The 24,146-nt window shown below is 41.6% G+C and overlaps 1 protein-coding gene across 1 annotated transcript in view; it reads left to right on the top strand.

Moving 5' to 3' along the window:
- ERCC6L (ERCC excision repair 6 like, spindle assembly checkpoint helicase) overlaps window positions 1–22,025 on the top strand; it is a 28,663-nt gene extending 6,638 nt beyond the window's left edge. Inside the window, exon 2 of the mRNA XM_047765010.1 lies at window positions 17,956–22,025. Within this exon, the coding sequence (XP_047620966.1) occupies window positions 17,956–21,631 (3,676 nt within the window). The 3' untranslated portion in view covers window positions 21,632–22,025. The remainder of the gene's footprint in view (window positions 1–17,955) is intronic.
- The last annotated feature ends 2,121 nt before the right edge of the window (window positions 22,026–24,146 follow it).

Genomic DNA, 24,146 nt, shown 5'->3' with positions numbered 1-24,146 from the left:
CAGCAGCTGGCAACTTCAGGAGAGCCCCCTCCTCCTGCAGTGTCCCTCAGGCATCCTCTCCTGAGAAAGCTTAACATTCTGCTAGCTGTAGAGGAGAGATGCTTAAAGGAATTTTGTCCATTATCATAGAGCAGGTATTGAGGTATGAATTTGGAACCGAGAGGCAATAAATGATGACTCGCAGTTATCTGACCTCTATCTCTGTCATCCACCCTCTCTCCCATGTCACTCACTGTCTTCCAGGTTGTCCTCTCTTTCTTGCTCTCATCTGTCTGCTCTCTATTTCACCCACTTTCTCCTATCATTCTACTCCAACTGTTTTTGTCAAGGTCACCTATGACTTTCATATAACTAAATCTAATGGTTAGTTCATAATTCTCCTCTTCCTTCATCTACCAATAGTATTTAATAGATTTGATCACAATTCCACAAAAAGCTAGATTCATTTGGCCACCAGGACCCCTCACTCTCCTGATTTTTCTTCCTACCTCACTGATTGCTGCTTCTTAGATTCTGCTCATTCCTCCTCATATTCCCACTTGCTTTTTCTTTCTTTCTCTTTTTTTGGCTGTACACACAGCGTGCCAGAAGTTCCCAGGCCAGGGATTGAACCCATACCACAGCAGTGACCTGAACCACAGCAGTAACAATGCCAGATCCTTAACCTCTAGGTCACCAGGGAACTCAGCTTTTTCTTCTAAGGTAATTTAAATTCTCAGCCATCATATTATTTCATCCTTAAATATTTCAGTATGCATCTCTAAAAAAGAACATATTAAAAAAGTATTCTTACAAAACCACTGTACCATTTCACACCTAATAAAAGAAACAGATTCTTTGATATAAGCTAATACACAGTCCATATTCACATTTTTCAAATGGTCTTAAGTCATTTAATCATTGATTTGTTTGAATCAGGATTCAAAGAAGGTCCACATGCTGCATTTAGTTATATTTCTTTTTTTTTCCCTAAAATAATTTTATTTATTTTTATTTATTTTTATTTTCTTTAATTTATTTTTTTATTTCCCCACAGCAAGGGGGTCAGGTTATCCTTACATGTATACATTACAATTACATTTTCCCCCCACCCTTTCTTCTGTTGCAACATGAGTATCTAGACAAAGTTCTCAATGCTATTCAGCAGGATCTCCTTGTAAATCTATTCTAAGTTGTGTCTGATAAGCCCAAGCTCCCGATCCCTCCCACTCCCTCCCCCTCCCATCAGGCAGCCACAAGTCTCTTCTCCAAGTCCATGATTTTCTTTTCTAAGGAGATGTTCATTTGTGCTGGATATTAGATTCCAGTTATAAGTGATATCATATGGTATTTGTCTTTGTCTTTCTGGCTCATTTCACTCAGGATGAGAGTCTCTAGCTCCATCCATGTTGCTGCAAATGGCATTATGTCATTCTTTTTTATGGCTGAGTAGTATTCCATTGTGTATATATACCACTTCTTCCGAATCCAATCATCTGTCGATGGACATTTGGGTTGTTTCCATGTCTTGGCTATTGTGAATAGTGCTGCAATGAACATGCGGGTGCATGTGTCTCTTTTAAGTAGAGTTTTGTCCGGATAGATGCCCAAGAGTGGGATTGCGGGGTCATATGGAAGTTCTATGTATAGATTTCTAAGGTATCTCCAAACTGTTCTCCATAGTGGCTGTACCAGTTTCCATTCCCACCAGCAGTGCAGGAGGGTTCCCTTTTCTCCACACCCCCTCCAGCACTTGTTATTTGTGGATTTATTAATGATGGCCATTCTGACTGGTGTGAGGTGATATCTCATGGTAGTTTTGATTTGCATTTCTCTTATAACCAGCGATGTTGAGCATTTTTTCATGTGTTTGTTGGCCATCTGTATATCTTCTTTGGAGAAATGTCTATTCAGGTCTTTTGCCCATTTTTCCATGGGTTGATTGGCTTTTTTGCTGTTGGGTTGTATAAGTTGTTTATATATTCTAGAGATTAAGCCCTTGTCGGTTGCATCATTTGAAACTATTTTCTCCCATTCTGTAAGTTGTCTTTTTGTTTTCTTTTTGGTTTCCTTTGCTGTGCAAAAGCTTTTCAGTTTGATGAGGTCCCATGGGTTTATTTTTGCTCTAATTTCTATTGCTTTGGGAGACTGACCTGAGAAAATATTCATGATGTTGATGTAATGCTGGATTCTTAATTCACTGAGCAAGACCAGGGATTGAACCTTCATCCTCATGGATGCTAGTCAGATGTGTTTCCACTGAGCCATGATGGGAACTCCCATCTCTCTGTCTTCTTTCGGAAGATGTCTATTCAGGTCTTCTGCCCATTTTTTTGCTTGGGTGCTCTTGCCACTTCTATTTGACAGTATAATTTGTTATTATTCAACACTATAGTAGAGGTTCTAGTCAGGGCAATTAGGCAAGAAAAGGAAATTTTAAAAAACATGCAGATTGGAAAGAAAGAAGCCAAACTATCTATTTGCAGATGACATGATCTTTTATATAGGAAATCCTAATGAATCCACAAAAAAACTGTTAAGAGCTAAAAAATGAGTTCAGCAGAGTTGCAGGATACAAGATCAGTATTTAAAATTCAGTTTTATTTCTATACGTAACAGTTAAAGAAATTAAGAAAACAGTTCCATTTACAATAGCACCCCAAAGAATAAAATGCTTAGGAATAAATTTAACCAAGGAAGTGCAAGACTTGTATACTGAAAACTACAAAACATTGTTGAGAGAGGGTCAGGAAAGTCTAATGAAATGGAAAGATAGCCAGTGTTTATGGGTTGGAAGATTTAATTTTGTTAAGATGCAGTATTCCCCAAAGTGATAGACAAATTCCAATGTGATATCTAACAAAATCCCAGCTGTTTCTTTAAGTATAGTTGATTTATAGTGTGCAAATTTCTGCTCTACAGCAAAGTGACCTAGTCATTTTTCTTTTTCTCACTCTATCTTCCATCATGTTCTTTTTCTCACTCTATCTTCCATCATGTTCTATCCCAAGAGATTGGACACAGCTCCCGGTGCTGTACAGTGGGACCTAATTGCTTATCCATTCTAAATGTAATAGTTTGCATCTCCAGCTGGTTTTTTTCCCCCAGAAATTGACACACTATTGTAAAAGCCCTAGGAAAGTACAGAAGATCCAGAATATCCAAAACAGTCTTGAAAAATAGCAAGGTTGGAGGACTCACTGTACTTGATTTCAAAACTCACTACAAAGCTATAGTAGTCAAGACAGTGTGGTACTTATATAAGTATAGGCATAGAGATAAATGGAATAGAACTGAGTCTAGAGTCTTCTTTCCTGTAACCACATAAAACATCCATGCTTTAGGCATTTGCTAGGTGTAGGGGATTATGGTTGCTTTTTTTGTTTGTTTGCTCAGCAAGCTTTCATATCCACCTTCTTCCGGTGATAAATTTTATCCTTTGGTCACTAGGGTGGGCAAGTAACATTCTTTAACATTTTTGTTCTGAAATATAAGACAGATAGGAAAATGTATAAAACAACCTTTTTTTTTTGCTTTGGCATATGGAGGTTCCCAGGCTAGGGGTCAAATCAGAGCTACAGCTGCTGGCCTACACCACAGCCATAGCAACTCAGGATCCGAGCCATGTCTGTGACCTGCACCACAGCTCATGGCAACCCCAGATCCTTAACCCACTGAGCAAGGCCAAGGATTGAACCCGCATCCTCATGGGTCCCAGTTGGGTTTTTTAACCACTGAGCCACAAAGTGAACTCCCAAAACAAAAACATTCAATGTAATAAATTACTATGTCCACTACCTGGGTCACAGTTAGTTTTTAGATTTATATTCTTGTCTTAATGGAAAGTCTTGTTTACTTCCCCACTGAGGTGACCTGAAGGTGAACTGAAGGCAAACTTGAGGGTTCAAGACTTCTTTCCAAAAAAAAAAAAAAAAAAGACTTCTCTCCAAACAATGCTGTTGGTTTAAATTCTGGACTAAGTGTTTGCTTGAAGCCCCAGAGTTTTATACTTCAATGCGGTGGTTAACCAGATAACCTTTGGGCTGGAAGATTGGGGGCTGGAGGTACCAGAGTTCTTTTCTACTGTAAAAGAACTTAATATTATTCCTGGAGAATTTTTCATTTTTAGATAGATTTTATCTCTAAGGACCAGTCAGGGTGTTAGCCACCAAATGCCCCACCCACCCCCAAATAATGAAACTGTTTTTGCTGCTGAGGAACATTGGCTGGTATGAACCATCTGGATGCCAAAGCCCATCTGCTGTGCTAGAAAAAAAAAAGATAATTTTGGTTTTGGCCTAATTATTAATTAGCTGCTTTCTCTGTAGTAATTAGGAGCAGGTTCAGCTGCTTTCTGAGGGCATGTTGTTAACATGTAAGAGGATGCTATCTATCTTCCTGTTTATTTTGGTAGAAGGGTATTTGCCCAGTAAATTTTTCAGGTCTGAATTTACAAAAGAGGGGGGACTAGATTCCTGTCTGCTTTTACCCACTTTGAAAGGCTTTGTTCTCCCTGCATGCTTATATTCTTATATTCTCTTTGTATAAAGGACCTGAAAGAGCACTGGGAACCTTGGATCTCTTTTGTGCCACATGGTTTGGTCCAGATAGTTCTTATCTGGAATCCTAAGCCAGTAACACAGATAATAAATACTAGAGAAAGCCTTACACTGTTTTAGGCGATTGGTCTTACATGGTTTTAAGTCATAGGGGAAACAAAGTACATGGATAGACAGTGGTAAGCCCCAAACCAAACCTTGTGTAGGGCCTTTTCCTGAGAGCCCTAGGCCTACCATGCTGGGCAGCAGAGGAGAAGGTATTTGGAGAGGAGATATAGCCAAAGTTGATGGTACTTTTTTTTCTGAGAGAAATCAGAGGTCATGAACTGGCAGCCCATGAGCCATGTTCACAGATAAGTTTAGTTTGCCATGCCCAGTGTTTTTAAAATGTATGCATTAGTTACTGTTTAAAAATCAGGAGAATTCACATAAAAACCAGAATTTCCAACTGTTTTTTCAACCGTCAGAAGATCTTGGCAACTCTGGGCTCTTATCCCTCCATTGCAGTTACCATCTGGAGATGAATAGCAGCTTGGCCCCTTTAGCTGGGGCACATGTGGCCCAGTGTTGCTTTTCATACAGCAGCTTCATTTGTTTCTGTTACTTGCCTTGTCCCTGTAGGTCTTTGCCTTATGACCACTGTATTTTGGGTCTATTTGACAAGGACCAAACCTGAAGGGTTAAAATAGAATTCTGTCAGGTTTTTAGCCCACTGCTCTTCATTCCTGGTTTCCCCTTGTGTATGCTATAATAGCCCTCTATGCATTTTCCTTCATAGCTGCCACTACAGTTTGTAGCTAGTTATTTATGTGATTCTTTGAGAAATGTCAGTCTCCTGTACTATGAGCTGCACAAAGGCAGACAGCTGTTTTGCTCTTGGCTATATCTCCAGTGTTTAGCACAATACTTGACGTGCTGATAAATGCTTAATACATATTTGATGAACAACTTAAGTTTTTTAGCTTATTTTGTTTGGTCAAATGTCCTGCAACCATAGTGGTTATAATTTCACCAGTGAGGAACATATAAACATTGGGCAATTATCACAGAAGAATATTCTGAGAGAGAGGTATTACTGGGGATTGGTGCCTCTATGCTACCTGTGATTAGAGCTAATTCAGGAGCAGTTATGTCTCAAGATCTAAACTTCTGCTGGGCCTTATAGCTCTTAGCTCCAGTTCCTCCATTAAGATTTCTAGTTGCCAGAGGTCCCATTGTGGTGCAGCAGAAACGAATTTGACTAGGAACCATGAGGTTGCGGGTTCGATACCTGGCCTAACTCAGTGGGTTAAGGATCTGGCATTGCTGTGAGCTGTGGTATAGGTTGCAGATGTGGCTTGGATCCTGTGTTGCTGTGGCTGTATAGGCTGGCAGATGTAGCTCCGATTTGACCCCTAGCCTGGGAACCTCCATATGCCACGAGTGCAGCACTAAAAAGCAAAAAAACAAACAAACAAAAAATATTTCTAGTTGCTTTTGTTTCAGCCACCTGAACAAGGCTTTTTATTTATCTATTTATTTAACATTTTAGGGCCACACTTTCGGCATATAGAAGTTCCCAGGCTAGGGGTCAAATCGGGGCTGTAGCCACTGGCCTACGCCACAGTCATGCCAGATCTGAGCCAAGTCTGTGACCAACACCACAGCTCACGGCAATGCCGGATCCTTAACCCACTAAGCAAGGCTAGGGATTGAACCTTAGTCCTCATGGATACTAGTCGGATTCATTATCACTGAGCCACGATGGGAACTCCAAGGCTGTTTTTAAACAAAGCTGCTTATAAAACCACTTAAATTGTATTAATATTGAAGCGACTTTCTCTGCTTCTACTTAATATACTGTCTTGGAGGCAGTGTTTCTCAAACCACCTCCAGGTCTTAGATGGTCGGGCAGTCATCTACACTATAGTCTGCTAGCGTATGGTTAGTGGAAGAACTTTTTGAGGTTTACAAACTCTTGGAAAGATAAAAGATTGCCCATGCTATCCTTTTCTTTTTGGACTGTACCTGAGGCATGTGGAAGTTCCCAGGCCAGGGGTCAAATCTGCACCACAGCAGTGACTCGAGCCACTGCATTAACAATACCAGATCCTTAACCTGCTGAGCCACCAGGGAACTCCCTTCCCATTGTATCTGAAAGATGTTTTCTTTCTCTTAACTTTCTGAGTATCCTGATCTCACCATTCCATGCCTTTGGCGAACATTTACCAAATGCTTCTGTGGACCAGCCCACCCTGCTGGATGCTGAGGATGCAGTGGTGAAAAAGACATGTCCTGGGAGTTCTCTTCATGGCTCAGTGGTTAACGAATCCGACTAGGAACCATGAGGTTGCGGGTTTGATCCCTGGCCTTGCTCAGTGGGTTAACGATCCGGCGTTGCTGTGAGCTGTGGTGTAGGCTGCAGACGTGGCTCGGATCCCGTGTTGCTGTGGCTCTGGTGTAGGCCGGTGGCTACAGCTCCGATTCAACCCCTAGCCTGGGAACCTACATATGCCGCGGGGGAGCGGCCCAAGAAATGGCAAAAAGACAAAAAAAAAAAAAAAAGACACATGTCCTTATAGTATAGTGTGGAAGAAAGACAAGTGGAAAATTTCATATGATAGGTATAAATACAGAGGATATGTCCCTAATCCAGACATTGTGTGTGTGTATGTGTATGAAGGGAGAAGTTATGTCTTAGAAAAAAATAGTACCTCAGAGTTTCCGTTGTGGCTCACTGGTGATGAACCCAACTAGTAGCCATGAGGATACGGGTTCCATCCCTGGCCTTGCTCAGTGAGTTAAGGATCCGGCGTTGCCATGAGCTCTGGCATAGGTGGCAGACGAGGCTCAGATCTGGCGTTGCTATGGCTCTGGTGTAGGCCAGCGGCTACAGCTCTGGTTAGACCCCTAGCCTGGAAACCTCCACATGCCGTTGGTGTGACCCTAAAAAGGACAAAAGACCAAAAAAAAAAAAAGTTAAACATAAAATTTCCATGTGACCCAGCAATTCTACTCTTAGGTGTATACCCAATAGAATTGAAAACCAGGACTCAAACAGATACTTGTACACCAGCACTCACTGCAGCAGTATTTATAAGAGCCAAAGCATGGAAACAACCCAAGTGTCCATCTATAGATGAATGGATAAACAGAGTGTGTTTACATGCAGTGGACCTAAATTTTCAGACTTAAGAAAGAATGAAATTGTGACACATGCTACAATATGGATGAACCTTGAAAACAGTATCCTAAGTGAAATAAGCCAGACACTAAGGGAAGAATATTGTATGAGTCCACTTATATAAGATATGTAGAATAGGCAAATTCACATAGAGACAGAAAGTAGAACGGGTTACCAGGGCCTGGAGGCAAGGAGCAATGGGGAGTTATTATTTAATAGGTACAGAGTTTCAGTTTGGGGTGATGAAAAAATTTAGAAATAAATAGTGGTGATGGTTTTACAACATTATGAATGTAATTAATGCCATTGAAATATATACAAATAAAATGGTTAAAACGGCAAGTTTTATCTTATATAGATTTCACCACAATTTGAAAAAAAATCCCCAGAAATTTATTCTCTTGCAGTTCTGGAGGCCAGAAGTCTGAAATCAAAGTGTCAGTAGGGTTAGTTTCTTTTTGGAGGCTGTGAGAGAGAATCTTTTCCATGCTTCTCTTAGCTTCTGGTGTCACTGGCGATCCTTGGAGTTTCTTGGCACATAGATGCATCACTCCAGTTTCTGCCTCTGTCTTCACATGGCATTCTCCACTCTGACTCTGTCCTGTTTCTGTGTGTCGAAATGTACCTCATAAGGATACCAGTCATGTTGGATTAGGGCCTACACTAATCCAGTATGACCTCATCTTAACTTGATTACATCTGCAAATACCCTATTTTCCAAGTAAGGTCACAGCCACAAGATCCAGGGGATGTTATTAAATCCAGTATGAAGCCACTGCTGTGGATAAGATCTTCTAGGGAAACGTACAGAGTCAGAAGGGCAGTGAAACAAAAAGATCCTCAGAAATACCAGCGTTTTTATGGGGACAGGCGGAAGGGGAAGAATTCAAGATGCAGACTGAGAAGGAGTGGTTAGGTAGGAAGAAATCCAGGAGAGAGTGTTATGTGCCACTGTACCCAAGGAGGAGGGAAAACTTAATGAGGGAGATAGTGGTCAGTGGTTTTAAATGCAGCAGAAAGGTCAAGAAAAATAAAGACCAAGAGGAGGCCATTGGGTTTGGCCATATGGAGGTCTTTGGTGCCATTGGTGAAAACAGTTGCATTAGGGTGCTTGGGTAAGAAGCCAAATTGCAGTGTGTTCAGTTATGTCTCCCAGTTATGTAAGCCTGTGAACTGAGAGGCAGCATTCTAGGGCAAAGCAGCACCCACCTTAATGGCCCACCACCCAGATTCTATTAACATTTCACTATACTTACTACATATCTATTCTGCCAATCCTTCTTATTTTTTAAATGCATTTCAAAGTAAGTGGCAGACCTCAGGATATTTCCTCCTACTTCGGCATACCTACCTTTAATTAGATTTCAATATTTTAGGGTTTTTTTCTTTTTCTTTCTTTCTTTTTTTCTTTTTTTTTTTTTTGTCCTTTTGGGGCCACATCCTTGACATATGAAGTTCTCAGGCTAGGGATGGAATTGGAGCCGTGTCTGCGACCTACACTACAGCTCACGCAACGCCAGATCCTTAATCCACTGAGTGAGGCCAGGGATCGAACCTGAATCCTCATGGATCCTAGCTAGTCAGGTCCATTACCGCTGAGCCACGATGGGAGCTCTGTTTTTTTTTTTTTTTTCTTTTGAAGTGAAATTTACATACTAAGATTCACCTTTACCCATTGTAAGTGTACATTTAGTGAGGGTTTTTTGTTCTTGTTTTTTCTTTTCTTTTGTCCTTTTAGGGCCGCACCCGTGGCATATGGAGATTCCCAGGCTAGGGGTCTAATCGGAGCTATAGCTGCTGGCCTATGCCATAGCCACAGCAACGCCAGATCCGAGCCATGTCTGTGACCTACACCACAGCTCACAGCAAGGCCAGATCCTTAACTCACTGAGTGAGGCCAGGGATCAAACCCGAAATCTCATTGTTCCTAGTTGGATTCATTTCCGCTGTGCCATGATGGGAACTCTTGTTTTTTCTTTTTTGGCACTCCACGGCATATGGAGTTCCTGGGCCAGGGATCAGATTGAAGCCACAGTTGCTACCTATGCCACAGCTGCGGCAACGCTGCATTCTTTAACCCACTGTTCAGGGCCAGGGATTGAACCTGTGTCCTGGCACTGCAGAGATGCTGCCAATCCCGTTATGCCACAGCAGGAACTCCCATTTAGTGAGTTTTGACAAATGGATATACCTATGTAACCCAAACCACTGTCAAGGTATAGAATGTTATTATCACTCCAGAATGTTCCCTTATGTCCCTTCCCAGGGCAATCTTCACTCCCACCTTTGACCTCTAGAGGCAACCACTGCTCTTATGTTTTCCATCACAGATTAGTTTTGTCTATTACAGAACTTCACATAAGTAAAAAAATCACACTGCTTCTACTTTTATACCTGGCTTCTTTGGCTCAGCATAATGTTTTTGAGGCTCATACATGTATGAATTAATGCATGCCTTCTTACATATGGTAGTTCATTCTTTTCTATTATTGAGTTGTAGTCTATTATTTGACTATACCACAGATTGTTAATGCAAGCTGGTACAGTTGGTTGTTTCCATTTTTTTCAGCCACATTCACAGGATGTGAAAGTTCCCCTGCCAGGGTTCAAACCTGAGCCACAGCAGTGACCCAAGCTGCTGCAGTGACAACACCAGATCCTTAACCAGCTGAGCCACAAGAAAACTCTTGTTTCTAGTTTTTGGACATTAAGAGTAAAGCAGGAGTTCCTGTTGTGGCCCGGTGGTAAATGAACCCGACTAGTATCCATGAGGATGCAGGTTCAATCCCTGGCCTTGCTCAGTGAGTTAAGGATCCGGCATTGCTGTGAGCTGTGGTAGAGGTCACAGACACGGCTTGGATCCCACGTTGCTGTGGCTGTGGCGTAGGCCAGCATCTATAGCTCCAATTAGACCCCTAGCCTGAGAACCTCCATGTGCTGAGGATATGGCCCTTAAAAAAAAAAAAAAAAAAAAGAGTAAGGCAATGCGAGGGGGTTTGTTTGGTTTTTAATTTTTTTTTTTTTTTGTCTTTTTGCCATTTCTTTGGGCCGCTTCCACGGCATATGGAGGTTCCCAGGCTAGGGGTTGAATCGGAGCTGTAGCCACCGGCCTACGCCAGAGCCACAGCAACGCGGGATCCGAGCTGCGTCTGCAACCTACACCACAGCTCACGGCAACGCCGGATCGTTAACCCACTGAGCAAGGGCAGGGATCAAACCCGCAACCTCATGGTTCCTAGTCGGATTCGTTAACCACTGCGCCACAACGGGAACTCCTGGTTTTTAAATTTAAAAATTTTTTTATTATAGTTGATTTACAATGTTTTTTATTCTTGGATGTCCATTTCACAAATGGGCCTAAGCAGGGAAAAGTTAACTATTAGTAATACTTGCTATTTGACTGAAATGTGAACCATATTCACCTCTAATTTATCCCATAAGTTGCTATTTAATAATATTAAGTTTGTATTTATAAGTGATTATGATAAATTATTTTCTACTTTGATTAAAATGATCACCCCTGAAAGCAAGCCCAAAAGGCGGCCATCTTCCTAGGCTAGTTGTATGATCCGGGCTTTGATGGCATGGTTTCCAACACTGGAATTCAGGTCATCTGCAGTTTTTGTGTCAGCCACACATGTTTTGTTGATTCTGATTGAGAATCAAAAGACTTAACCAACTGTGCCCGATGTATCCTCATGCATCTTGACAAGGGGACTAGATATATGGAGATGTATCAAGCCCCCTGATGTGTCCTTATCAGGGGCGTGGATAAGCATTCAGGAACTGAGTTCTTGTGAAAAGGACAGCAGTAACTATTCACATGGACTGAGATTAGCAGGACCAGGCTCCTGTACCCCTATTGGAGGCCCAATTTCTGGTGGTCAGGTTAGAAAAGAGTAACTTTTTCTTTGCAGGTGAAACCATTAAAGTTTTATTAGGTCAGGGTCTTTAAATTTAGTTCCCTGTCCTGTCATATTCCAGAAGAACATCATAGGGAATGTTCCAAAGGGCCCACCAGGCTAAGGACAACCTAGTGCTTGTCTCTGCAGTTTAAGCTTGTGTCTTTTAAGCTGCTGATTTGCAGACACTGTTGTGTTTAGTTGGGTTTAGCTTTTTGGGCTATAGATATAGCATGGATAATTGGTTTCTCCAGGTAGGGAAACTTTGTAGCATCTCAGCCTGGCATTCTCTCCATGAGAGGAAAGGCTTCTCAAGGTAATATCCAAGGAATGGAAGGATGGAAGATGGGATGGGATTGCTGAGATGTTAGTTGGCTGTAGTTGAGGAAGATTTTGCATCTGGGGAAACAAAGATCTTTTGGGCAGAGATGGTTGTAAATGGATTGCTGAGATGTTAGTTGGCTGTAGTTGAGGAAGATTTTGCATCTGGGGAAACAAAGATCTTTTGGGCAGAGATGGTTGTAAATGGCTACTTGGGCAGGATTTCTTAAGGCAAAAACCTTTAGGTGGGGATAGGACCCAGGAAATTAGTAGCTGGGCAGTTCTGCCAATGAAAGTGTAGCTTTTCAGGTTCAGGACTTGTAGCCTGTGTTTAATGCTTGTGTCTTCTTCCTCCTGGAGTTGTTTGTATACAATCTTTCTTTCTTTTTTCTTTCTTTTTTTTTTTTTTTTTTTGGCTGCACCTGAAACATGCAGAGGTTCCTGGCCAGGGATTAAACCTATGCCACAGCAGTGACAATACCAGATCTTTAACCCACTGCACCATCCAGAAAGTCCTATACAATCTTTCTATATGTCCTTTAAAACTTCCTGAAAGGGAATGTTTTATAGTCTATATAAAATATTTACAGATATAAAAAATATAAATATTTTTAATTTTTATAGTATAAAATATTTCATATAAATATATAGGACATATTCTAGGCATGTAATTTGAGATACAGTCATTCAAATGTAAAGATCTTTGTTTTATTGTCCCTTGCTATGGAATTAAAGTCTCTCTTTGGGGTTGACAGTTTTATATCTGAATAGTTGTTTTAATTTAAATTTTTTTTTAATTTTATGATTTTTATTTTTTTCCATTATAGTTGATTTATAGTATTCTGTCAATTTCCACTGTACAGCAAAGTGACCCAGTCATATTCATATATATATATATGTATATATGTGTGTGTTTGTGTGTGTGTGTATATATATATGTATATATATTCTTTTTCTCACATTATCCTTCATCATGTTCCATCACAAGTGACTGGATATAGTTTTCTGTGCTCTATATATAGCAGGATCTCATTGCTTGTCCACTCCAAATGCAATAGTTTGCATCTATTGACCTCAGACTCCCAGTCCACCTACTCCCCGCTTGGCAACCACAAGTCTGTTCTTCAAGTCCATGAGTTTATTTTCTGTGGAAAGGTTTATTTGTACCATATATTAATTCCAGATATAAGTGATATCATATGGTGTTTGTCATTCTCTTTCTGACTTCATTTAGTATGAGAGTCTCTAGTTTCATCCATGTTGCTGCAAATGGCATTATTTTCTTCTTTTTTATGGCTAGGTAGTATTCCATTGTGTATATATACCACATCTTCTTCTTTTTTTTTTTTGTCTTTTTGTCTTTTTTGTTGTTGTTGTTGCTATTTCTTGGGCCACTCCTGCGGCATATGGAGGTTCCCAGGCTAGGGGTTGAATCGGAGCTGTAGCCACCGGCCTACGCCAGAGCCACAGCAACGCGGGATCCGAGCTGCGTCTGCAACCTACACCACAGCTCACGGCAACGCCGGATCGTTAACCCACTGAGCAAGGGCAGGGACCGAACCCGCAACCTCATGGTTCCTAGTCGGATTCGTTAACCACTGCGCCACGACGGGAACTCCTATATACCACATCTTCTTAACCCATTCATCTGTCAATGGACATGTAGGTTGTTTCCATGTCTTGAATGTTGTGAATGGTGCTGCACTGATGATAGGGGTGCATTTATCTTTTGGGATGAAAGTTTTGTCTGGATATATTCCCAAGAGTAGGATTGCTGGGTCATATGGTAGTTCTATATTTAGTTTTCAGAGGTACCTCTGTACTGTTTTCCATAGTGGTTAGACCAATTTACATTGCCACCAGCAGTGTAGGAGGGTTCCCTTTTCTCCATACCCTCTCCAGCATTTGTTATTTGTTGACTTGTTAGTGATGGCCATCCTGACTGGTGTGAGGTGGTACCTCATAGTAGTTTTGATTTGCATTTCTCTAATAATTAGTGATGTTGAACATTTTTTTGTGTGCTTAGTGGCCATCTGTATATCTCCTTTGGAGAAATGTCTATTCCGGTCTTTTGCCCATTTTTCACTTGGGTTGGGTGTTTTTGCTGTTGAGCTATATAAGCTGTTTGTAGATTTAAAGGTTAAGTCCTTGTCAGTTGCATCATTTGAAACTACTCCCATTCCATAGGTTGTCTTTTCTTTATGGTTTCTTTTGCTGTGCAAAAGCTTGTCAGTTTGATTAGGTCCCATTGGTTTATTTTTGCTTTTATTTATGATGCCTTGGGATACTGACCTAGGAAAACATTTGCACGGTTGATGTTAGAGAATGTTTTGCCTATGTTCTCTTCTAGGAGTTTTATGGTGTCTTGTCTTACGTTTGAGTCTTATTTCGAGTTCATTTTTGTGCATGGTGTGAGGGAGTTGGTTTTTTTTTAATCATATTAGTGCTTCACATGTAAGTGTCTTAAAAATTATTAAATTGGGGAGTTCTCTTGGGGTGCAGTGGGTTAAAGAGCCAGCATTGTAATTGCAAGTGGCTTGGGTTGCTGCTATGGCGTGGGTTCAATTCCTGGCCTGGGAACTTCTACATGCTGTAGGTACATGAACAAAAATATTAAATTGGTAAATAAAAATGAAAACTGACATTCTTCCCCCACACTGTAGCACTATTTTTATCCTTATCCTCCTGCTTGAGAGAAGGTTCTTTCTCCTGAACTGGTTACTCTTCCCTTGTCCTCTTGGCTCCTAAGCAGGCCTGGCTTCTCCCGAGCTTAACCCAAGAAGAATAGGGGGGGCAGTTTTGGAAAGTCCCTGAAGTATTAGCTGAGTTCACCAGCTATCAGCACTATAAAAAGCAGATTTTGTTTTTCTTCCCCCTGATTCCATTATAGGGAAAGAATATTGTCCTAGGTCCAACTTCATTGTTGGAGCAAGCAAGGTGCAGGGGAAGAGCTGAGATGCACTATTAGACATGCTAACTAGGGTAATCCAGCGACTGGGAAAGGCAGTGTGGCTGATAGCGGGGGTTTGATCTTGCCACAAAGTGGTGGTGTCCATACAGTACTGTAAACTCCACTTGTGGTTCAGGCAGAAAGTTGACAAATACAAATGTGGGAGTTCCAGAGGCTGGGTGGAAAGAACCCAGCAGTATGAGTCTTAGGCTGTTGGTAAGAAGTCTAGGCAGACACTCAGCATTTTAAAGCTTGGTGTATGATTATGGGGACTCTGGCCAGAGTGGATTCTTAACCCACTGTGCCACCAGGGGAACTCCTCTTTTTTTTTTTTTTGTTAAATTTTTTTATTATAGTTGATTTACAGTGGTCCTTCAATTTCTGCTATTCAGCAAAGTGACCCAGTCATACATTTATATATATTCTTTTTTTCACATTATCCTCCATTGTGTTCTATCACAAGTAATTAGATATGTTTCCTGTGCTATACAGCAGGATCTCATTGCTTATCCACTCCAAATGCAATAGTTTGCATCTACTAACCCCCGACTCCCAATCCATCCCACTCCCTCACCCTCCCCCCCAGGCAACCACAAGTCTATTCTCCAAGTCCATGATTTACTTTTCTGTAGAAAGGTTCATTTGTGCCATATATTCAATTCCAACTATAAGTGATATATATGGCATTTGTCTTTCTCTTTCAGACTTACTTCACTTAGTATAAGAGCTTCTAGTTGTATCCATGTTGCTGCAAATGGCACTATTTTGTTATTTTTATGGCTGAGTAGTATTCCATTGTGTGTGTGTATGTATGCCACATCTTCTTTTTTTTGGTCTTTTTAGGGCCACACCTATGGCATGTGGAGGTTCCTAGGCTAGGGGTCCAATCGGAGCTGCAGCCACTGGCCTACGCCAGAGCCACAGCAACATCAGATCCGAGTCGCCTCTGTGACCTACACCATAGCTTACAGCAACACTGGATCCTCAACCCACTGAGCAAGACTGGGGATCAAACCCACATCCTTATGGATGCTAGTCGGGTTCATTAACCACTGAACAACAACAGGAACTCCTGTACCACATCTTCTTAATCCATTCATCTGTTGATGGACATTTAGGTTGTTTCCATATCTTTGCTGTTGTGAAGTGTGCTTCAATGAACATATGGGTGCATGTGTCTTTTTCAAGGAAAGTTTTGTCTGGATATACGCCCAGGAGGTGGGCTTGTTGGATCATATGGTAGTTCTTTTTGTTTTATTTTTTAGGCCACACCCATGGCATATAGAAGTACCCAGGCTAGGGATTGAGTTGGAGCAACAGCTGCCAGCCTGGACCACAGCCATAGCAACATGGGATCTAAGCCATGTCTACGACCTATACCACAGCTCACAGCAACACCAGATCCTTAACCCACTGAGCGAGGCCAGGGATCAAACCTGTAGCCTCATGGATATTGGTCGGATTCACTTCTGCTGCACCACAACAGGAGCTCCCCATATGATAGTTCTATATTTAGTTTTCTAAGGTACCTCCATGTGCTTTTCCATAGTGGTTGTACCAATTTACGTTTCCACCAACGGTGTAGGTGGGTTCCTTTTTCTTCACATTCTCTCCAGCATTTGTTATTTGTAGACTTAACAATAATGGCCATTCTGACAGGTGTGAGGTGTTACCTCATTGTAGTTTTTATTTGCATATCTCTGATAGTTAGTGATGTTGAGCATTTTTTTCACGTGCCTGTTGGCCATCCATATGTCTTCTTTGGAGAAGTGTCTATTTAGGTCTTCCGCTGATTTTTCAATTGGGTTGTTTTGTTGCTTTAGAGTTGTATGTCCTTTTTCCCTTTTAAACAAACTTTTAAGAGTAATTTTAGATTTACAGGAATATTTCAAAGTTAGTACAGAGAGTTTCCATTTACCCTACACTAAGTTTCCCCCATTGCTAAGTATGGTACATTAATTACAGTTACTTAATGCTGCTGATACATTATTATTAACTGATACATTGTTATTAACTAAATCAATGCTGATACATTATTATTAACTAAATCCAGCCCAGAGATGATGGTGATTTGGACCATAGTAGTGGTAGAGATGGGAAAGAAAGACACAGGTTATATTTGCGAAATAAAGTTAGTAGGACTTGGGGACCATTGGCAAAGGGATGGGGTGGTAAAAAGAGGAAGAAGTCAAAGATGACTCATATTTGGTTTGGAGTCATAGATGATCTTTAGACTTCTAGCTCGTATGGCTAATGGCTAAGTGAATGGTAGTGTCATTTATTACCATACAAATGGAAAAGCATGTCTTAAGGGGGGAAATAATAAGTTTAATTTGTGATTAATTGGATTTGGAGGTGCCTATGAAACTTTCAAGTGGAGATGTCCAGAGGCAGTTGGAATGTGGGTCTAGATTAGAGCTTGAGGGCAAGCGCCGGATTGGAAAAACTGCTTTGGAAGCTCTGGGAGAGGATGAGGAAAGAGTAAAAGGAGTGAGAAGAGGGCCCAGGACTGAGCCCTCGGGGAGGAAGAATAGGAACCTAAGCAAGAGAGAGAAGAAATGGCCAGTGATGGGGGAGGAAACCAGGAGGAATCTATAGGAATCTGGTGGGAGAAGGGAATTATAAGGAGAGAGTGATCAATAGTGTGAAATGTATCACAGAGGTCCAGAAAAATAAGTTCCAAGAAGTGCCCATGTTATCTTTCTGTTTCTATGCTCCCATGGAATGGGTTGGTTGGTTGGTTTTATAAGAAAAAAAATCACTTTACACTTCTTATGGGTGGCAATTTTTTTTTTAATGCTGTGAAATCAATAACCTTTGCACATACATTTCCTACAACTAGTGCCTGAAGTTTTTGCTGGCAGTGTCTGGTGGATATTTGTGTCTGAAGTGATGCCAGCTTTCGTTGGCATCTTCTGTGCTAATCTTTCCTATTCTGACTTGAGGATATTAAAAGCTCAACTGTGGTTTGGCTTCCAAAGTGGACCCTTAGGCTGAATGTTCAGTCTGTTTCATTTCTTTCTAATCTTCTATCAATATCTTTCTATATATCTTTTTTTTTAACCTTTTCTCTTTAAACAGATATGTGAAAGAGGCCAAAGAAGCAACTAAGAATGGAGATTTGGAAGAAGCACTTAAACTTTTCAATTTGGCAAAGGACATTTTTCCCAATGAAAAGGTGATGAGCAGAATCCAAAAAATACAGGAAGCCTTGGAGGAATTGGCAGAACACGGAGAGGATGAATTCACAGATGTGTGCAACTCTGGCCTGCTGCTTTATCGAGAGCTGCACAACCAGCTATTTGAATATCAGAAGGAAGGTGTGGCTTTCCTCTATAGCCTGTACAGGGATGGAAGAAGAGGTGGCATTTTGGCCGATGATATGGGATTAGGAAAGACTGTTCAAATCATTGCTTTCCTTTCTGGTATGTTTGATGTTTCACTTGTGAACCATGTGCTGCTGATCATGCCAACTAGTCTCATCAGCACGTGGCTAAGAGAATTTGTCAAGTGGACTCCAGGAATGAGAGTCAAAACCTTTCATGGTCCTAGCAAGGATGAACGTACCAGAAACCTCAGCCGGATTCAGCAAAGGAACGGCGTCATCATCACCACCTATCAAATGCTAATCAACAACTGGCAGCAACTTTCCAGCTTGAATGGCCGAGAGTTTGTGTGGGACTATGTCATCCTCGATGAAGCACATAAAATAAAAACGTCATCTACCAAGTCAGCAATATGTGCTCGAGCAATCCCTGCTCGTAATCGCATTCTCCTCACAGGAACCCCTATCCAAAATAATTTACAGGAACTGTGGTCCCTGTTTGATTTTGCTTGTCAAGGGTCCCTGCTAGGAACATTGAAAACTTTTAAAATGGAGTATGAAAACCCTATTACTAGAGCAAGAGAGAAGGATGCTACCCCAGGGGAAAAAGCCTTGGGATTTAAAATATCTGAAAACTTAATGGCAATCATAAAACCCTATTTTCTCAGGAGGACTAAAGAAGAGGTACAGAAGAAAAAGTCAAGCAACCCAGAGGTCCGACTTAGTGAAGAGGATCCAGATGCTGATGCCATATGCGAAATGCCTTCCCTTTCCAGGAAAAATGATTTAATTATCTGGATACGCCTTGTGCCGCTACAAGAAGAAATATACAGGAAATTTGTGTCTCTAGATCATATCAAGGAGTTGTTAATGGAGACGCGCTCACCTTTGGCAGAGCTAGGTGTCTTAAAGAAGCTGTGTGATCATCCCAGGCTGCTCTCTGCACGGGCGTGTCAGTTGCTGAATCTAGGGGCTGTCAGATTCTCTGTCCAAGATGAAATTGAAGGGGAAGATTCCTCAGGTGTGGACCATATTGATCAAGTAAGTGATGAGACACTGATGGAAGAATCTGGAAAAATGATATTTCTAATGGACCTGCTTAAGAGACTGCGGGATGAAGGGCATCAAACGCTGGTGTTTTCCCAGTCAAGACGAATTCTAAACATCCTTGAACGCCTCTTAAAGAATAGGCACTTTAAGATACTGCGAATCGATGGAACAATCACTCATCTTGTGGAACGAGAAAAAAGAATTAGCTTGTTCCAGCAAAATAAAGACTATTCGGTTTTTCTGCTGACCACTCAAGTAGGTGGTGTGGGCTTAACATTAACTGCGGCAAGTAGAGTCGTCATCTTTGACCCTAGCTGGAATCCTGCAACTGATGCCCAAGCTGTGGATAGAGTTTACCGAATTGGACAAAAAGAAAATGTTGTGGTTTATAGGCTAATCACTTGTGGAACTGTAGAGGAGAAAATATACAGAAGACAGGTTTTCAAGGACTCATTAATAAGACAAACTACTGGGGATAAGAAGAACCCTTTCCGATATTTTAGTAAGCAGGAATTGAGAGAGCTCTTTACAATTGAGGATTTTCAGAACTCAGCAACCCAGCTGCAGCTTCAGTCTTTGCATGCTTCTCAGAGGAGATCTGATAAAAACCTAGATGAACATATTGCCTACCTGCACTCTCTGAGGATAGCTGGAATCTCAGACCATGATTTGATGTATACACGGGATCTGTCTGTTAAAGAAGAGCTTGATGTGATCGAAGACTCTCACTATATTCAACAAAGGGTTCAGAAAGCTCAATTCCTTGTTGAATCTGAGTCTCAAAATACAGAGCTCTTAATGGAAAGACAAAGGACAGCAAGTGAGGGGATCTGGCTGAGAGAACCTGTCTTTCCTTCTCAAACAAAGAAGAAATGTGCTGGATTCAATAAACCACAGCCTCGGCCTTCACCTCTTCTACCCACTCATCACATCCAGGAAGAAGACATCAGTTCCCAAATGGCCAGCATAATTATTGATGATCTGCCTGAAGAGAGTGAGAAACAAGATCTCTTCAGGATAAAGATGAATGATACCAGCCCTCAAAATGGTAGACACCCACGTGACAATATATTGGATGCTAACTTTGTAGATACTTTACCCAGTGGGGGTGGAAAGGTAGAAGAAATTTGGACTGACTCTTTATCAGGGATGGCTCTACAGAAAGAGGCACTGCGAGAGGGGCCTATACAGGAGGCATTACGAGAGAGCCCCCTGGGAAGTTTTAGTTATTTACCCAACAAGTCAGTCAGAGCTGATATTGGGCCAAATCTAGATCATCTAGAGGATGATGAGATTTTACATCCCTGCAATCCCTGGCCTGTTAATCCCATAACAAAGGAGTCTCAAAATCCAGAATCGAATGTATCTGTTATTCAAATAGTGGATGATGGCTTAACAGCAGCCCACAGCACACTGCAGGATGCTCAAGCCAATGAGGTCAAGTTGGAAGAGGAACCTTTAGCATCTTCAGCACAGTATGCATGTGATTTCAATCTTTTCTTGGAAGACTCTGCAGACAATGGACGAAATCTTTCCAGTCAGTCAGTGGAGCATGGTGAGAAAGAAAACAGCCTGTGTGGCTCTGCAGCTAATTCTGGAGTAGAGTTTGTGCATAGCAAAGCATGTCTCAGTGTGGATCTTTCTGAGAAAGATGAGGAGCCAGAAGAAGTTGTAGTTAATGTGAAAGTCAGAAGTAAAGCTAGACGGATTGATTCAGATGACGAAGATGCAAATGATACTTTTAAAGATACTTCAAGCACAAACCCATTCAACACACCTCCCTTCCCGTTTTTATCTGTAAAACAGTTTGATGCCTCAACTCCCAAAAATGACATCAGTCCACCTGGAAGTTTCTTTTCACCTAAAATATCTGATAGTATAAATAAGTCTATAAACTCTAGAAGATCTCTGGCTTCTAGGAGATCTCTTATTAATGTGGTTTTAGACCATGTGGAGGATATGGAGGAAAGACTTGACAATAGCAGTGAAGCAAAGGTTGCTGAAGATTTTCTGGAGGAAGGAGCAGAGGAAAGCATCAATGAAGCCCCAGAGTGTACAGAAGAATCTTCTGGAGAAACACTGTCTTCAGAAAATAAGTCCAGTGGGTTAAGTACACCTGGGCCTGGTGGTCTGGCTCCGGAGACCTCTTCTGGTGATCCTGAGCCTTCGTCTGGTGGACAGTTGGTTGACTCTCCCCAGGATGAGGCAGTGGAGTCAGTGAATGACTATGAGACTCTGGTCTTGCGTGGAAAAGAACTGAAAGCATGTGGAAAAATACAGGAGGCCTTAGACTGCTTAGTTAAAGCACTTGACATAAAAAGTTCAGATCCTGAAGTCATGCTCATGACTTTAAGTTTGTATAAGCAACTTAATAAAACTTGAGAATATAACCTGTTTATTGTATTTTAAAGTGAAACTGAGCATGAGGGAATTTGTTTCCATAATTGGATTCTTTAGGAGCCATGAAGCATTCAGGCTTAAGGCTAGAAAACTCAAAAAGTGAGTTTTTGTTTCCAACTTTCTTATAAATTCTGCCTTTACTGGCTGCTCCTGCCTCCCTCCCACCCCCATACATGTATTCGGATGTTCTGAGCACTAGGTTTATTTTTTATTTTATTCTTATTTTTCTTTTAGGCATGCTCTGTAAGCTTAATAGAACAGTGTTATTTCTAGAGAAGTTTTTACAAAATTACTCTGGCCATTTTAAATTTTATTTTGAAAATGATCCATTTTGTATATCACAGTTCAGATAATATTAAAGTTAACTCTTCTCAAGTGTTTTTCCTTCACTTTCTTTCACTGAGATGATTGATATTGGCACATGCATCTAGAAATTCCTTTAGGCAGAAATCTGTCATTAGTAGTCCAGATCTAAGACCTGCTTATTAACATGCTATTTTAGGCCCTTGGCTCACTATAGCTGGTGAGCCAAAGGCTGGGATAAGGTACCTGGTGCGGGGCTTCTTTCTTTCTTTCTTTTTTTTTTTTTTTACATTTATTGCTTTGTTTATTGTCTTTTCTATGGCCGCACCCTCAACATATGGAGGTTCCAGGGATCGAACCCACAACCTCATGGTTTCTAGTTGGATTTGTTAACCACTGAGCCACAATGGGAACTCCAAGGGCTTCCTTCTTTATCACCGGTGCCCTACCCTGGAGTCCTTTTGCCCAAACATCTGGCCATCCTTCACTCACCACCAGCTGCATGCTGACACATGCTAGCACATCCTATCTTTGGGTTATAGATGGGAAAGGAGTTTGGTTCCATCCTAGAAACACGAAGTACAGTACAGCCTTCTGCACGCTGTCACTGGAGAATTTATCAAGAATCTACTATGTATTAGGTACTCTGCATGGGTTTCTTGTTTAATCTTTACCATAGCCCTTTGAAGTCAAAGGCAGTATTTCCACTTTTTTTTCTTTTTTGGCTGCCCCGCATTCTGGGCCAGGGATCAGATCTGCGTCACAGGCTTGACCTAAGCCACAACTGTGGCAATGCCGGATCCTTAACCCACTGTGCCAGGCCAGGGATTGAACCTGAGTCCCAGCACTCCCTAGATGCCACTAATCCTGTTGCGCTGCTGTGGGAACTCCAGCATTTCCATTTTTCAGTTGAGTAAAATGGCTTAATGAGGGCATGACCTGCCCAAGATCACACAGTAAGAGGTGGAATGGATTTGTAACTATGTGTTACTTTGTGAAAAGCCACTATAATAACCAAGCTGTTTTTATTCACAGCGCTTCTGACACCAAATGTGGGGGTTTTCCACACCAAGCAGTTCTCCAGTTCTCTACAGACACCAACTGGGTGTCCTACAATTCAATTCAATTCTGATCCTCCCTGGCTTAGGGTTGGACTGCACACAGGTTTAAGGGCTCACTCCCATAAGACTGTCCTCACATCAGATGTCACTTGTTTGTATTAGGTCCCCACATTGTCCACACTTCTGTCCAGCTTGTGGGCTATGAAATTGAAGGCGCCCATGAGCCCTCTTAAGGTTCAGTAATTTTCTAGATTGGCTCATAGAACTTAGGAAAACTTATTACCAGGGTTTTGTGGGGGTTTTTGTTTGTTTTGTTTTGTTTTGTTTTTACCAAGCCCCTGGCATGTGGAAGTTCCCGGACCAAGAATCAAAACAGTGCTACAGCAGCAGCCCAAGCCACTGCAGTGACAAAGCCAGATCTTTAACCTGCTGTGCCGCAAGAGAACTCCCTTACCAGTTTTTATAAATACAACTCAGGAACAGCCAAATGGAAGATTTGTGTGGGGCAAGGTGTGGGAGGGTGTGTGTGTGTGGTTTCCCTGTGTTCACTGGCTGAAGCTCTCCAAACCCTGTTGTTTTGGATTTTTAAGGGAGGTTTCACTGAAGGCATGATTGTTTAAATCCACCTCCAGCCCCTCTCCCTCTAGAGGCCAGGGGGTGGGGTCAAGAATTCCAACCCTCTGAGTCTCTCAAAAGACCAGCACCCACCCCCAGTTATCGCATTAACATATAAAAGACTCAATCACTCTGGAGATTCTTTTTTTTTTTTTTTTTTTGGTATTTCTTGGGCCACTCCCGCGGCATATGGAGGTTCCCAGGCTAGGGGTCGAATCGGAGCTGTAGTTTCCAGCCTATGCCAGAGCCACAGCAACGCACCTACACCACAGCTCACGGCAACGCCGGATCGTTAACCCACTGAGCAAGGGCAGGGACCGAAGCCGCAACCTCATGATTCCTAGTCGGATTCGTTAACCACTGCGCCACGACGGGAACTCCCACACTCTGGAGATTCTTAAAGAGAGCTGGGTGCCCATAACCAGGGATGAAGACTAGATATGTTTATTATATCACATACACATATAAAGCTTGAAAGAGATGAGCTGAATTTTAAATAATAGGTTATTTATTGATAG

The sequence above is a fragment of the Phacochoerus africanus genome, chromosome X (genome assembly GCF_016906955.1).
Source record: "Phacochoerus africanus isolate WHEZ1 chromosome X, ROS_Pafr_v1, whole genome shotgun sequence".
Taxonomy (NCBI): Eukaryota; Metazoa; Chordata; class Mammalia; order Artiodactyla; family Suidae; genus Phacochoerus; species Phacochoerus africanus.
This window is presented reverse-complemented; position numbering and strand designations above follow the sequence as displayed.